This window comes from Antechinus flavipes, chromosome 4 (assembly GCF_016432865.1).
Source record: "Antechinus flavipes isolate AdamAnt ecotype Samford, QLD, Australia chromosome 4, AdamAnt_v2, whole genome shotgun sequence".
NCBI classification, from domain to species: domain Eukaryota; kingdom Metazoa; phylum Chordata; class Mammalia; order Dasyuromorphia; family Dasyuridae; genus Antechinus; species Antechinus flavipes.
Window position 1 is genome coordinate 79,834,309 of NC_067401.1, and position 14,537 is coordinate 79,848,845.

Sequence of the window (14,537 nt, forward strand, 5' to 3'; positions counted from 1 at the left end):
GTACACAAAACTCTTGAACATTTTATTTAAGGCTGCTAAAAAACAAAACCAAACATTTAAATAATCTGAATAAACATTCTGGTAAACTAACTTAAGGTTTTGAACTAATAAGACCACAAAATGAATAATTATTTGGTGGTTATTGTTTTTACAAACTAATGTGGTAATCCAAAAGTTCAGTAAGGTTGGTCTATTAAAAATAGCTTGACTTTAATAACTTGATATTTACCAAATATTATATACTTTTTCAAAAAGAAATTACCTTTAAAATAAATAGATCAGCAAAACTGATATAATGCAAATTTCTTCTACCTAAAAGCTTAAAATATTACAAAACTGTTTTTTACAAACATAATTTCATGAGTTTAGGTTTTAGTATTGAAAATTTCTAACTAGCCCTATAAATTTTAACAACCTACAAAGTTTTCACATAACTCTTCCTACATTCACAAATGTCAAAGCAATAATTATCAATATTTTGCATTTTTCTTATGAAAATAGGTCTAAAACATCCTAATATGGTTAAATTATTATTTCTTTCCATCAGGATTTGGTTTCTTATACTAAAAAATTCATGAATATCAGGTTACTTGATATCGGAAAAGGCATTTATGTAAAAGAACAAAAAGAAAACTGGAAGATTAAAGATCACTAAACTTTTGTTTTCTTTCATCCATTAAATAGTTTTTAGGTCTTCAGCACCAAAATTATCCAAATTCTAGAGTTCTTTTAAAAATGAGCAAAAACTAAATATGTGAATATTAAAGACATTGTCTCAAAATGGTTGTGAACAACTAGGTCTTTCAATTGCACATCACATATTGAATGCAACCTGAAAAAAGAAAATGTGAAAGGTGGTTCCAAAGAAACATATTCCTTTAATATGTATCTGCAACAGGACGCGTCCTAAACTTTTAAAGGTACATTAATTCATATTTCCTATATAGAAATCACATTACCAACAAAGGCTAGGTTCAATCTTATCATTTTTACTCAATTTTTTTTTTGGGGGGGAAGTAAAGTCTATCATGTATTAAACATGAAATTCTTACTTAAAAAAACTACCAAGTAAAACTCATAGGACTGAATTTTAAGTAAAGGGAAATTTATTTTCATTGGGATAAAAATGGACATGTAAAATTATCTTTGGAGAAAATAAAAAAAAAACTGCTTCTGATTCTAGGAAAAAATACAACAAAACTTTGTGAATGAATTCATCCTTCATAAAAACTAAATTTACTACATTTTATGCAAGAACCCTTGAAAATTATGAAAAAATATGAAAACAAAATTGCTCACAACTCTTTTCTAATTTGTTCTAGTAATTTTTTTTTTCCCATAAGAAGACTTCTATCAAAAATAAAAAATCATTCAATGACTTCTAAGGCTATAAACTGGAAAATCTCATAGTTAATCTGAATGCTTTTCACTCAAAGTCTTAGAATTTAGAAAAAATCCTACATGTACTGTGTTGGGTTTTTTTTTTTTTAATTTACCATATGTCTTGCTGTCAAATTTAAGTACTGAGAGAACAAAGCATTTTGTATCTACTGTCTACTGTAATATAAGCATTCTTAAAGTATTAAAAGAACAAGATTGAAAAAGATGAACATATCGAAGGAAATATAATCAAAACATAACTGTGTATCTTTTTCTTTAATGAGACTATTTATTTTTTTAAAGTTACTATTAGCCTTCTGTTCAACTCAAAATAAAGCTGGGGACCCTAAAACATGTGGTACCCACAGAGAATAGTTAAAACTATAAATGCTTAATTAACTCATCATTATTTTTTCTAAAGTATCATCGTCATTGTAAAACTCAAAGAAGAAGAAAGAGACTGTGAGGAAGGTTAATTACATGTCCCAGAATATTTAAAGTATCTAAAAATTTAAAAAGCAAAGCAATGATATCAAATCTCTTTAACAGTAGAGAAATGATCACTTGAACTTTGGTTTTGCCTATCAACATATATTTTAAGAAGAAGGAATAATTATGATGCCTCTTAAAAAAATCTATGCTCTCATAATGAAATTTATAATTATAATGGCAATTTTAAAGTATAAAAGCCTCTTATTAGTATGATCTAACAGAAAATTAATGAGGAAAAGAGATTAATGAAGGAATGCTCTTTGTTTTTGATATTATATGAATTGTATCTTGTTCTTTTGTTTTTACCTTCCCATAGAATACTATAACAGACATTTTTTTTTTTTTTAAAGCACATATAAACCTATCCTGGGGCTTGTGATAATCGCTAAAACTAATGCACAGTAGAAGCGATACCAAAAATTTCCTACTATTCTTTACCAAAGCAACTCATGAAATTTCCAGATTATTTCTTATTAAGTATAGCAATCTATTAATTGCATTAATATGGTATTCTTCCTATGATACATTTTGGTCACATTAGGCTTCCTTCAGAAGGAAGGACGACGTCAGCAATTGGGTTCATTATAGAAAATCTCTTAAATTTTTTTGTCTTTCAATTGTCAAAAATTATTCTTTTGTTAACATCTCATACCGAATCCCCCTAATAATACTATTTTGGTCCTTTAGACAAATTAAGTAATTATACTATAGTTTATTCACTTCAATATGCACAGTACTTCAAGTTTTTCATTGGGGTGGATATTCCTTCCCCTTAAGATATTTTGAAATTTTCTATAATTGTTGCAGAATTTCGAAGACCAAAAAAACCTGGTTGCCTACATAATCAAATCTGATGATAAATCTCTCTAAAATTACCTGGGCTAATCCTTAAATAACAGAAGTACAGTCTATCATTTGATTTTGAAGTCATTCTAAACATGATTGGCTTGGACAGAGTTTATGCTCAACTGGCATAGTCAAGAAATTAAGGTTACCTCCATTATCATCACATGGTAATTAAATGGGACATTAATGGAGAATTCCATACATATTCAAAAAATTAAGCAAATAAAATTTTTGTCATTAGTAATTGCCTCACTGACAAATTTTACAACCCTTCTATAGCTTAGAAATTTCCTTAAGTTTGTAGGGTCAGAAAAATTTATCATTTCTGGAAGTTAACAAGGTTGGCCATTGGAAAAGACACAAAATTCATTAAATCTTTCTCCCCCTTCACACTCCATTAGCAAACTCTTCAAAGAACCTATATTACATAAGAATCAGTAAAGAAGGAAGGTAATCAATATTACACTTTTGGCTTTCAATGGAAACAATGAAAAAAAAAAAAAAACATTCATTTCAGGGCTTAATTCAAAGGAAACTCAAAAAAGGATGGCTTTTATTTTCATCAACAACTGTTGCTTGGTTTTTTTCCCTCCACTTCACTATCAACTTTTTATAGAATCATTTTGATTGACTGGAGTTGAATTAATCTCTCTGCAGGTGGTCAAGTCCTTAATTTACAGAAGAGTTGGCCAATTTGCAAACTCTATTTTCTGTTAATCTTAATATTAAAAAAAATTGTAATGTATCAAAAATGCAAGAAATTTTCAAAGGAAATAAGAATAGAATAACCTTAAAATAGGCAAAAATACAATGGTTTACAATCTAAAATAGAATATTCACATATAGACAAAAGACAGCCTGAATGGCCTCTCTAGGGAAGAAAATCTGAAAAATATGTCCAACAATATTAAAACTAAAGCATAACATTGTAAGAACATTTTGTTCCACTTGATAAAACGCTGATGATGGATAACTGATTCAGCTACCATGTCTCAAAAACTGTATGAAAATCTTTAAACTATGTAACTGACATGATTATTACAATTAAATATTAATGTTCTATTTCAGTCTTTATTTTCAAAGAAAACAATAAATATTTCCTCACTAATTATAGACAAGGAAAAATATTCACAAATTTAAAAATAACTCTTTCATCCTTAATCTGTTAGTAAATTAAAATTTAAAGTGATAGGCTCTGGTTTTCTTGGATGCAAAGGAGCAAAGTTGAAATATTCTGAAATAATAATAATAAATACAACCTTAAATGAATTTATACTATTAGGATAAAATCTGCAAAATTTCTTTTGCTCTTATTCTTTTTCAAATCACTTGGTACTCTAAAAACTATCAAATTAAACCTGCTTTTTTGGAAGGGAAAGTTTCAAAACTATAGAACTTTAGAATGTAGGGAAACCAAAAAGAAAAGGCAAAAATAGAATAACCAGTCTTTTGCTTGGAAGTTTTATTTTTTTTCTTAATTTGTTTTACTAAGGCATCAAAATGAAATGGGCTCATATGTGTGTGCTCTAAAAGCCTAAATTTAAAATTAGGTAACAACTACTTGAGCTTTTATTTTTTTTTTTAATGTACCCAGGACACCATCCTGTTGCTCTTGAAATAAATCTTATATTGCCTCAATACCCATTCGGTAACTGGAGGTAATTTAATTTATCTAAAAAGTAATATAAAAGGAGACATTTTTTAGGTCTTAATACCTTAAGACTTGTAATTAAAAGATCTTAAAATGAGAAGATACTCTTCTCCTAAACCTAACATTTTTTCAAAATTTAAAAAGCATTATCTACAAGAGTACAAAGAATTGATCATGGTCAAGATTTCCCAAAGAGTGATTCTGCACCCTTCCTAATGAGCAGGTTCAAAAGCTAGCAGACTAATATATGCATTTACAACAACATTGATCACAATATAAAAACAATAGTTTATAATAAATTTCAATTACCACAAATTAGATCATGGCCTAAGGGTTAATAAGACTAATGAAAAGTGCAAGCAGTATGTACCACAGCTTGAAAAAAATAATGTAAACATAATGTTGCTTACCACAGAAAATACATCGCAAATTAGTGCTGTCCTGGGTAGCAGTAACCTTGCTCTGGGCTGCAACAGACACCTTGGTGTTAGAAGCTTCAAAGGACAAAGGGGCCATCTGTAAATGATTAGTCCAGGGACTTCATAGTAGACTAAAAGGTGGTTTTAAATGTTTAGTGTGTATTTATACATATTTCTTGTTATTCCTTTTTCCCCTAAAAGTCCTATTAAGAATTTGGTACTCTGATATATATACATAACCAAATATTTTTCCCTATGATCTCATCTATGGACAGAAAAAACTTTATAATAAAACCTATCAGATGAAGTAACATTCATTTCACATTTAAAGAACATAATGGACTTTTGGTCTCTAAGTTAAAATCAGACATAATTTATGAATCTAAGAGAGTTATAAAATGTACCTATAAACTTGTGCCCTATTCTGTTTAAGATAATTTTCATTTGAGAATGAACAAAATATATATTGATACGGACATCAAAAATTGTTTTTTTCTGATTCCTATTTGTCAAAAAAGATCCCATCACCATGAAAAGAGGCTATAGCAATTAAGTTTTATATTAATATATTTCAAATAAATTAACATATTTCATTTGCATTGAAACCAAAAATGAGAGTGACACATTGTCTCTGCTATTCTTTTGTTTCTTCTCTTTAAAACCATTTGTGAATGTTAATCAACATGTTTGTGTATCAAATAGAGAAAGCAGGAAATATTAACTGGAACACTAAATATCCATGAAATAAACTTGTATAACATGTATATGATCATATACATTTACGCTATTATATAGAACTTTTAAAAAACTGAATCCCACTGACCAGAAAAGAATAAAAATTTAGAGAGTTAACAAAGACTGTGTGCAACATTAAAATTACGTATAAAGAAAAAAAGGTGGAAGAGAGAATCTGTATGCATATTTACATATCTTCTACATTAATATGATTTGTATAAGATCTAAAATTCTTGGGAGATGGTCTCTGTTGTAATTGGTAGTAACCAAGAAACATTCAGTGAGTTAAAAATAAACTGGTTTAAATATCACCAAAAGAAAAATAATAACTTTTAAAGCAACGACTACCAAAATTAAGACAGTTAAAAAAAAAAAAGTGTGATACTTTAGAGTACAGCTTGTACTACCTAAAAATGTTTCCCCAAAACATAATGAAACCAATTTATACTTAGTAGAAGAATACAAATTCAAATGTTTAAATCATAGTATAATGCAACAAATCTAGATTGTTTTTAGAAGGCTTGAATTTAAGATAACTCAATTTTATACATGTCTAGCTTTTTTAAGCATTTAATATAGCTAACATTCTTATTTTTGCACAACATCCAAAAAAAAATTAAATTGAGGATAAAAAGCCACATATGTCAATACAACAAGGTTCTCAAGATATGACTAAATATATAGTAATGACAGTTATGTTACTAGTTATATTATCAAACATTCTAAGATTAGATTATTTGTATCAGAGTAATTTTTTTAATTAAAATTACAAATCTGAATTTATTCTGGAAATACTACTTGACAATTTTTAGGGCTCTTAGATAATTTAGATTAAATTAAAATGGACTGATGTTTTAGCCATCCCTTCTACTTAAAACAATTTGCATGTAAAGAAGCATAATAAAAATAAGCACTTACAAGGGAAACTTGAGAAATTATCCCTCTTCTGACAGCACAGAAACTGCCAAATCCTGTTACCAACCATACTGGCAAGGAGAGTTGCCAATTACTTCCTGAGAATTGTCAGAATGCAGGTAAGCCATGGTTTCTCTGATGCAGTCTTACTGTTTTTAGACCCAAAAAATCTGAATCCATACTGTAATTTAAACTGCCATATAATATTCCTGCAATGAAAACTTTAAACCTTCCTTTTCTGAAAAGAATTTTCACTTCATGCGGTCAAGCAAAATGTTGCTTACTACTCTGATAAAGGTTGCTTGAATTCTTACTGCAGTTTGCATTTCCCGAAGATACTAAATTATTCATTCCATCATATGCATAAGGATAACAGCATTTCCTGCTTAACATCCTTGTTGCTATTAACTCTTTCTTTGCTAGAAAAGATTAAAAATACAGAAATAAAAGAGAAAAGACACTAAAATATATCAAATTTCATTTGATTTTGCCTCACTTAAAAAGCATCTAACCTGAAAAACAAATTTCTAGTTTGATAATAATTTTTTGATGATAACTTGTCAAAAAGTTATTAAGTTAATTCACTGAAAAGAATTTGACTTGATTTGAATATTCTATACAACATAAATGAACTAATAAATACTGAAATGCTGCCAGAAGCAGAATACAGATTCTTTAGGAGGTGACTAAAAATAATTATATCATATTTGTATGGCACTTTGATATTTTTGAATCCTTCTCATTTGTTATCTCATTTGAGTCTCACAAAACAACGATCAGATAGACAAAGAAATTGTTTTACATATTTTACAAATGAAGAAATGAAATTTCAGAGATCCTAAATCATTTGCCAAAAATCACATAGGCTGAGATAAGACTATAATCCCTAGTTTTCTAATTATTCATTCAGAACATAAGGTGTAGATGTTAAAAATGAGGGTCCCTACCTTTAATTGAAGGAATTTCGGCAGTCTTTCCCTCACATTTTTATGGTTAATATTCTTGCTAAAATTTTTAAATCTCACAAGAAAAAGATTTGGCTCTATTACTCAAGGGCTTTTTACTTTTCCCTTCCTGGCCTTTTTGAGTGCTAATTCTTACTAGCCCCTTTATATATTGTCTCTTTCCCAACTGGGTTTCTGTGATACAGCTCTCTGGGTGCTCCTCCTATCATCCAGACAATTACTCAATGATCCCATGTCTCACTCCCTGGGCAAAATGAACACTTTGCTTTTTTCTCTTTTGAAAATTATCATCAGTTTCTACAGGTTCCATTTATCATTTCTATGAAGGTTGTTTTCCCAATCTACAAATCTAGCTTTCAGCTCTCTCAAGCTCTAGTCCTACATCAAAAAGCTACCTGTTAGACATCTCCATCTGCATTTCTCACAGGCATCTCAAACTCATCTTAAAAACATGCTTGTTTTAACAAATGAATGTCCAAAATAGAATTCCATCTTTTCCCTTAACTTATCATTCTTTCTAATTTTCCTATTTATGGCAAAGACACTATCATCTTTCAATGACCCAGGTTCACAATCTCAAAGTGAAACACAACTCTTAACTTTCCTTCACATACCACATTTCCTCAATTCTACTTCCATCTTTACATTACAACTCCTTTACCTCATTTAAACAGACATCTTGCTAATTCAGCTTCCATCACTACTGCAATAGCCTAAATAACTGGGGGCTCCTCCTCCAATAATTCCTAATTCCTTCATCCTTTAAGATATAATACAGATATTACATATCTATCTATAGATATCTATATATTTATTATATATACATACATATATATATATATATATATATATATATATCAGAATAAAATATACTTAACTGTGTTTGGGATTAAAGTTCTTCCCAATATGACTCCAGAATATCCTTTTAGACTGACTTCGTTATTTCCTCACAATTCTACATTCCAGCCAAAGTAGTAAAGTTGTAGTCCTCCATGTTTTTACTGTCCCACATTCCTTGAACACTCCCCATTCTACTTGGAATTCCTTCAAAGCTTGGTCACTTATCTGTTTCCCTTCAATTGAAAGTAAGTTCTATGAAGATATGGTCTGCTTTTTATCATTGTAGTAGCCCAATGGCACACAATAGTGGCTTGCCATATAGATATTAAAGGAATTTTTATTGAATTGAATTCTCAAAGAAGTATATAGGAGATCAATAACACTGTAATAAGAAAATAGCTCAATTAAGAGATCAAAAATCTATGCTGTAGGGTAAAAATGTCCTTAAGAATCTAGATCTCAAAATCTGATAGAAAAATATATTATTTGCATTTATTTGTAAACCATACATATACGTACATAATATACAAATCTTACAAGAAAATCACTCAATACTATCAAAAGTTAGTAGAGCATTAGTTTGAAACTCCAGTTATCACAGGTAATGTGTTCATTTTTATTAATTGTGGATAAATGGTCAAAGGATATGAACAGACAATTTTCAGAGGATGAAATTGAAACTATTACCACTCATATGAAAGAGTGTTCCAAATCATTATTGATCAGAGAGACAACTCTGAGATACCACTACACACCTGTCAGATTGGCTAAGATGACAGGAAAAAATAATGATGAATGTTGGAGGGGATGCGGGAAAACTGGGACACTAATGCATTGTTGGTGGAGTTGTGAACGAATCCAACCATTCTGGAGAGCAATCTGGAATTATGCCCAAAAAGTTATCAAATTGTGCATACCCTTTAATCCAGCAGTGTTTCTATTGGGCTTATACCCCAAAGAAACACTAAAGAAGGGAAAGGGACCTGTATGTGCCAAAATGTTTGTAGCAGCCCTGTTTGTAGTGGCTAGAAACTGGAAAATGAATGGATGCCCATCAATTGGAGAATGGCTGGGTAAATTGTGGTATATGAATGTTATGGAATATTATTGTTCTGTAAGAAATGACCAGCAGGATGAATACAGAGAGGACTGGCGAGACTTACATGAACTGATGCTGAGTGAAATGAGCAGAACCAGAAGATCATTATATACTTCGACAACGATATTGTATGAGGACATATTTTGATGGAAGTGGATTTCTTTGACAAAGAGACCTAACTGAGTTTCAATTGATAAATGACGGACAGAAGCAGCTACACCCAAAGAAAGAACACTGGGAAACGAATGTGAAGTATCTGCATTTCTGTTTTTCTTCCCGGGTTATTTATACCTTCTGAATCCAATTCTCCCTGTGCAACAAGAGAACTGTTCAGTTCTGCAAACATATATTGTATCTAGGAAATACTGCAACATATCCTACATATATAGGACTGCTTGCCATCTAGGGAAGGGAGTGGAGGGAGGAAGGGGAAAAATCGGAACAGAAATGAGTGCAAGAGATAATATTGTAAAAAATTACCCTGGCATGGGTTCTGTCAATATGTAATTATTAAATAAAAATTAAAAAAAACAATTTTTATTAATTGTGAATTTTAGTTATCTCAGTACGCAAGGAAACAAAAGGATACCAACCCACATTCACTTCCTCTCTCAAATGCATATTGCTTTAAAATGTTAATACTACACAAAAAAAGCATAGGAAAATAGCTAGAAGTCTAGTTTTGTCACCTCAAGCAAACCCTGACTTAAAATTGAACACAAAATAAGAAGGATAACTGGAAAGACTCAGCTCCAAAAAAATTACACGCTCTCATGGAATTCTTTCGCTTCATTCCCATTTTCCTGTTTCAATTCATCACGTTGCCAAATTGGCCCACTACTGTTTCAACCCCCAACAATTTTATTTAATCCACTCAACAAACATTTATTCAGTGTTTACTGTATTTTTTTTTTTAAGTGCTAAGTTGTTAGAAGAAGTAAAGAACCCGAACTGGAAATTTGGATGATCCAGTTCAAATCCTGCCTTAGCCCCTTCAACCCTTAGATATTCAGACACAAGGGATGTAACTCCATGACCTTGGCCAAGTTACCTAACCTCATGTCTCAATTTGCTCATCTGCAAAATAGAGATAATAGCATCAACCCTGCAAGATTCTTTTGGAGGTAAAATGAAGTATTTGCACAGCACTTTACAAACCTCAAGGTGCTAGGTAAATGTTGGTTTGATTATACTAATGATTATTATCATTATGCACTGGATATAAAATGATAGGCAGTCCCAGTTTTCAAGATAAAAAGGATAGGACACATATTATAAGCCTGATATAAAGTAAAAAGTGACAAGTTTAATAATAACAAAGTAAAGATAAAAAATTCTTTTAAGAAATCTGATGAAAGTAGAGGGAGAGAGATGACTTTCAAGTGAGGGAAATTAGGAGGTATTACAGAAGCAGTTTCATCTGAACTACACCTGAAAGGACAATAAGAATTTTTATAGGAAGATGAGGAGGTAATGTGTTCTAGGTATGAAAGATGGTTTACATGAATAGAGAAAGGCAGGAAGAAACAAAAGGAAATGAACAAAAAGTTCAGTTTGGCAGTAAAGAACAGCAGAATACTATCAACTAACACTAGGAAGGTAAGATCAGGCTTGACTATGAGTACCTTAAATGCAAGGCTGAGTTATCTTTTAGCCCCAAAACACTAAGGAACCCCTGAAGCTATTCAATCAGGGAAATGATATAGTTAGAACTATACATTAGGAAAATAATTCTGGCAGCTACATGAAGGTCAAATTAGAGAAGCAAAAGGCTAGTGACAAAAGAAATTAGGGAGCTGATACAACAGTCTAAAGTAGAGCTGATAAGGGCTTGATTACTGTGGTTGCAGTGAAAAGAAAGCCTCCCCTCTAAAATCTCAATGTCCACTTAGCAGTCTATGAGAGAATGAGAATAAATTCTTATTTTTTTCTTGACCACCTCAACTTCCTAGCCCTTATAAGAAAAAGGTTGCAAAGGGATATAAGAAATTAGAGATCAGGGAAGGGAATCATTTGGTTCCCTTCTCAGAATTCCAATCTGTTTCTCTACAAAGACTGAATGCACAAAACTATAAGCAATACAGGCAAGAGAAATGGTGAAGCAAAAAAAAAAAAAAAAAAAAAACACCAAACCTCAATCTATTTCCACTACCTCAGATCCTAAACTTCTGCTTCCTTTCTTTAATAGCTTCTATCCAAACTACTAAAACAGCAATATAGAAAAGGTGAGCAAGAAAAAGTGAAAGCAAATACACTTTGCCATACTTTTAATTCTCACCAGTTAACTCATGATCCCACCGTCCATCCCTTCTCAAACTTCCCATGAGTTTCAACCTCTCCTTGGATGCCGTTTCCCTATTTCCCTAAGGGCTTACAAACATGCTTATGCCTCCCACATCCTCAAGTGCCTCACTGGCCTGTGTGCCATATGTTCTCCCCTTTGCAACTAAACTATTTGAAAAGGCTATCTATAATCAATGTTTCTTTCCTCTGGCTCACTATAGAACAGCATCTATTAAAACTGCTCCCCTGGGGTAGCTAGGTGGCGCAGTGGGTAGAGCACCAGCCCTGCAGTCAGAATGACCTGAGTTCAAAACTGACCTCACCCACTTAACACTTCCTAGCTAAATGACCCTGGGCAAGTCACTTAACCCCAATTGCCCAAACAAAACAAAACAAAACAAAACAAAACAAAAAAAAAAAAAAAAAAAAAAAAACTGCTCTCCTAAATTGCCAAATCTAAAGGCCTTTTTGACCCTCACTTCAAGCTTTTGCCACTGTTGACTATTATCTTCTTTTTGATATTCTCTTAGCTGGGATTTCAAGCCTACTGGACATCTTCAACAGGAAGTTCCTTAGACACAGACATGTCCAAATAGAAATCTTAAATACTACAAGTTCAAAACTGAATTCTTTAGCTTTCACTCTAACATTCTCTTCCAAAAGTTCCTATTACTGTAAGGGATCTCACAGTCATCCATGCTTACAATCCAGGTGTAATCCTTGATTTCTCATTTATACTCCCCATAACAAATCAGTTGCAAGTCCTGACCCTAGTTAACATCTCTCATATACTCCCCTTCATATCTAGCCTCAGATATTTATTAGTATATAATCCTGGCCACATCACATTTACCCATTTGCCTCAAAAATATCTATCTATATATCTATATCTATAAAATTAGGAACCTGCCTATCAGAGGTTCCAAAGAGATAATAATTGTGCAGCATTTCCTTAACACATGCCATGCTGGCACATAGCAAATACTACATAAATATTAGCTATTATTATACTACTTCAAGGTCCCCACTTCAAACACCCATTTCCAAAGCTAAAATCACAGACTTCCTCACTAAATTTTCCCCTTTTCCTGGCTTCTCAGATGTTGTTGAGGGTAACCACTTCTTGGTCATTCAATCTTGAAACCACTATAGACACTCTCTTCTGACTCAGTTTCATTTCAACTTTATTTAAATTTAACCTCTATGAAAGTCTCTTGAATCTGTCCCCTTCTACTGAATCATATCCCCCAATGTCAGTTCCTAACAAAACCTCATTATCTCCAGCTCCATTCAACTCTCATTCCTCTTTCATATTGTTCTATGTGACCTTCTTCACTTACCATGGTAATTTCTTTAGTCTCTGTCTCTAAATGGTAATCCTTTGCCATTGCCAAAATAAGATATGCCCTTTACTTTAATATTGATGGACTTGTTGACCTTACTGGCATGGGTCTCAGAATGAAAGTTATATACCTTTTTCTTTTCAAATGGTAAGATTCTCACCCCCTTGTGCTTCAATAAATCCTCCATCCAGTATTCTAAAAGGTCAGTCTAGCATTAAAAGGCCTTTTTCAATAAAGCTGCAACATAGCTTTCCAGATTTATTTCACATTATACTTCCTCCTTTCACGTAATTTACATTTTAAGTAAACTATAGTGTTTAATTTGAATAAAAACAGACCATGCAGGCCTTGAGAGCTACTGAATCAGTAGCAGCAACTATGGAGCTCTCTCAGTCCCCAGGGACAACTAGTCAGAAACAGATCACAAGGGCTATTTGCTGGCACTGGATACAGGACTATGTCACATTATCCAAAAAGAGATCTGAGTCACAGACACAGGTCCCGTCCCAGGATGAGGAAGAACATTAACACACAAGAGCATGTAGCCACAGAGGGGGACCTTGGTCACAGGTTCACAACAGTAAAGAATTTGGGGTCGCTCACAGACCAAACACAGGCCAAGAAAGCAGTAATCACATCTCTCTTTAGATCATACCACTTTGGAAGAACTGAAAACTTACAGTACTGAAAATGAGTTTGGAAAACAGCTGCATGAAAAACCTGAAGCCTGACATAGTATTCCTTCCACCCTAGGAGCAGAGCCCAACTTTTGAAGTGTAAGATCAAGTACAGTTAATAGTGAGACATAGTGGCCAAGAATGCTAATGTAAGCCTAGATATCACTAAAAGTTGCATATTGTCCAAGATTAAGAAGATGATAAGTATAAATCCTGTTCTGGTCAAACCAAAACAGGAATACTGTGTACTGCACGGGAGGGAGCTAACTACTATCCTCCACCCTCTCACCATGTCTTCTACAATAGCCAAATCAAATCAAGTCAATTAACATTTTTACACAAACAATTATATATATAAAACCACAAGAAAATGACCTAAAGTATTATTAGGTAAGATTTCTTGGAGGGGACACCAAGACAATTGGGGACATACAACTTTAAGTGTTTGGGTCCCGCTGAACTCGGAGCTGGTATTCTATCAATTGTGCCATCTAGGTGCCCCACTAGGAAAGAGTTCTTGGAAATATTGAGATTTTATCTGAGAATTGAAGGAAGCTAAGAAGTGAACATTTGGAGGGAGAAAATTTCAGGAACTGAAAGAAAGCCATGAAAATTCAAGAACTCTAGATATGGAGAGTATATTGTGCTAAAAATATCAAGGAAGCATGGAGGGAAGTAAGGTATAAGATAACTAGAAAGATAGGAAGAAGACAATTTTTAAAAGCAATGTATTTAATCCTGAAAGCAATGGGGTTTGTAGGAAGCAAAGGGGAAAATATGGTCAGACCTGTGCTTTAGGAAAACCAAATTGACAGAAAAGTATAAGCTTAAAACTATCCAGATATGACATGATGATGGCCTGTAATGAGCTGAAGCTCGAGTTGATGCACTG

At 32.4% G+C, this 14,537-nt stretch overlaps 1 protein-coding gene across 10 annotated transcripts in view; it reads right to left on the reverse strand.

The window, feature by feature from the left end:
• ENAH (ENAH actin regulator) overlaps window positions 1–14,537 on the reverse strand; it is a 124,214-nt gene that overhangs the window by 37,571 nt on the left and 72,106 nt on the right. For 5 of the 10 annotated variants that reach the window (XM_051993389.1, XM_051993392.1, XM_051993398.1 and 2 more), the window contains exon 4: window positions 4,780–4,836. The exons of the other annotated variants lie outside the window; for them this stretch is intronic. In XM_051993389.1, the coding sequence (XP_051849349.1) occupies window positions 4,780–4,836 (57 nt within the window). The remainder of the gene's footprint in view (window positions 1–4,779; window positions 4,837–14,537) is intronic. 10 annotated transcript variants of the gene reach the window in all.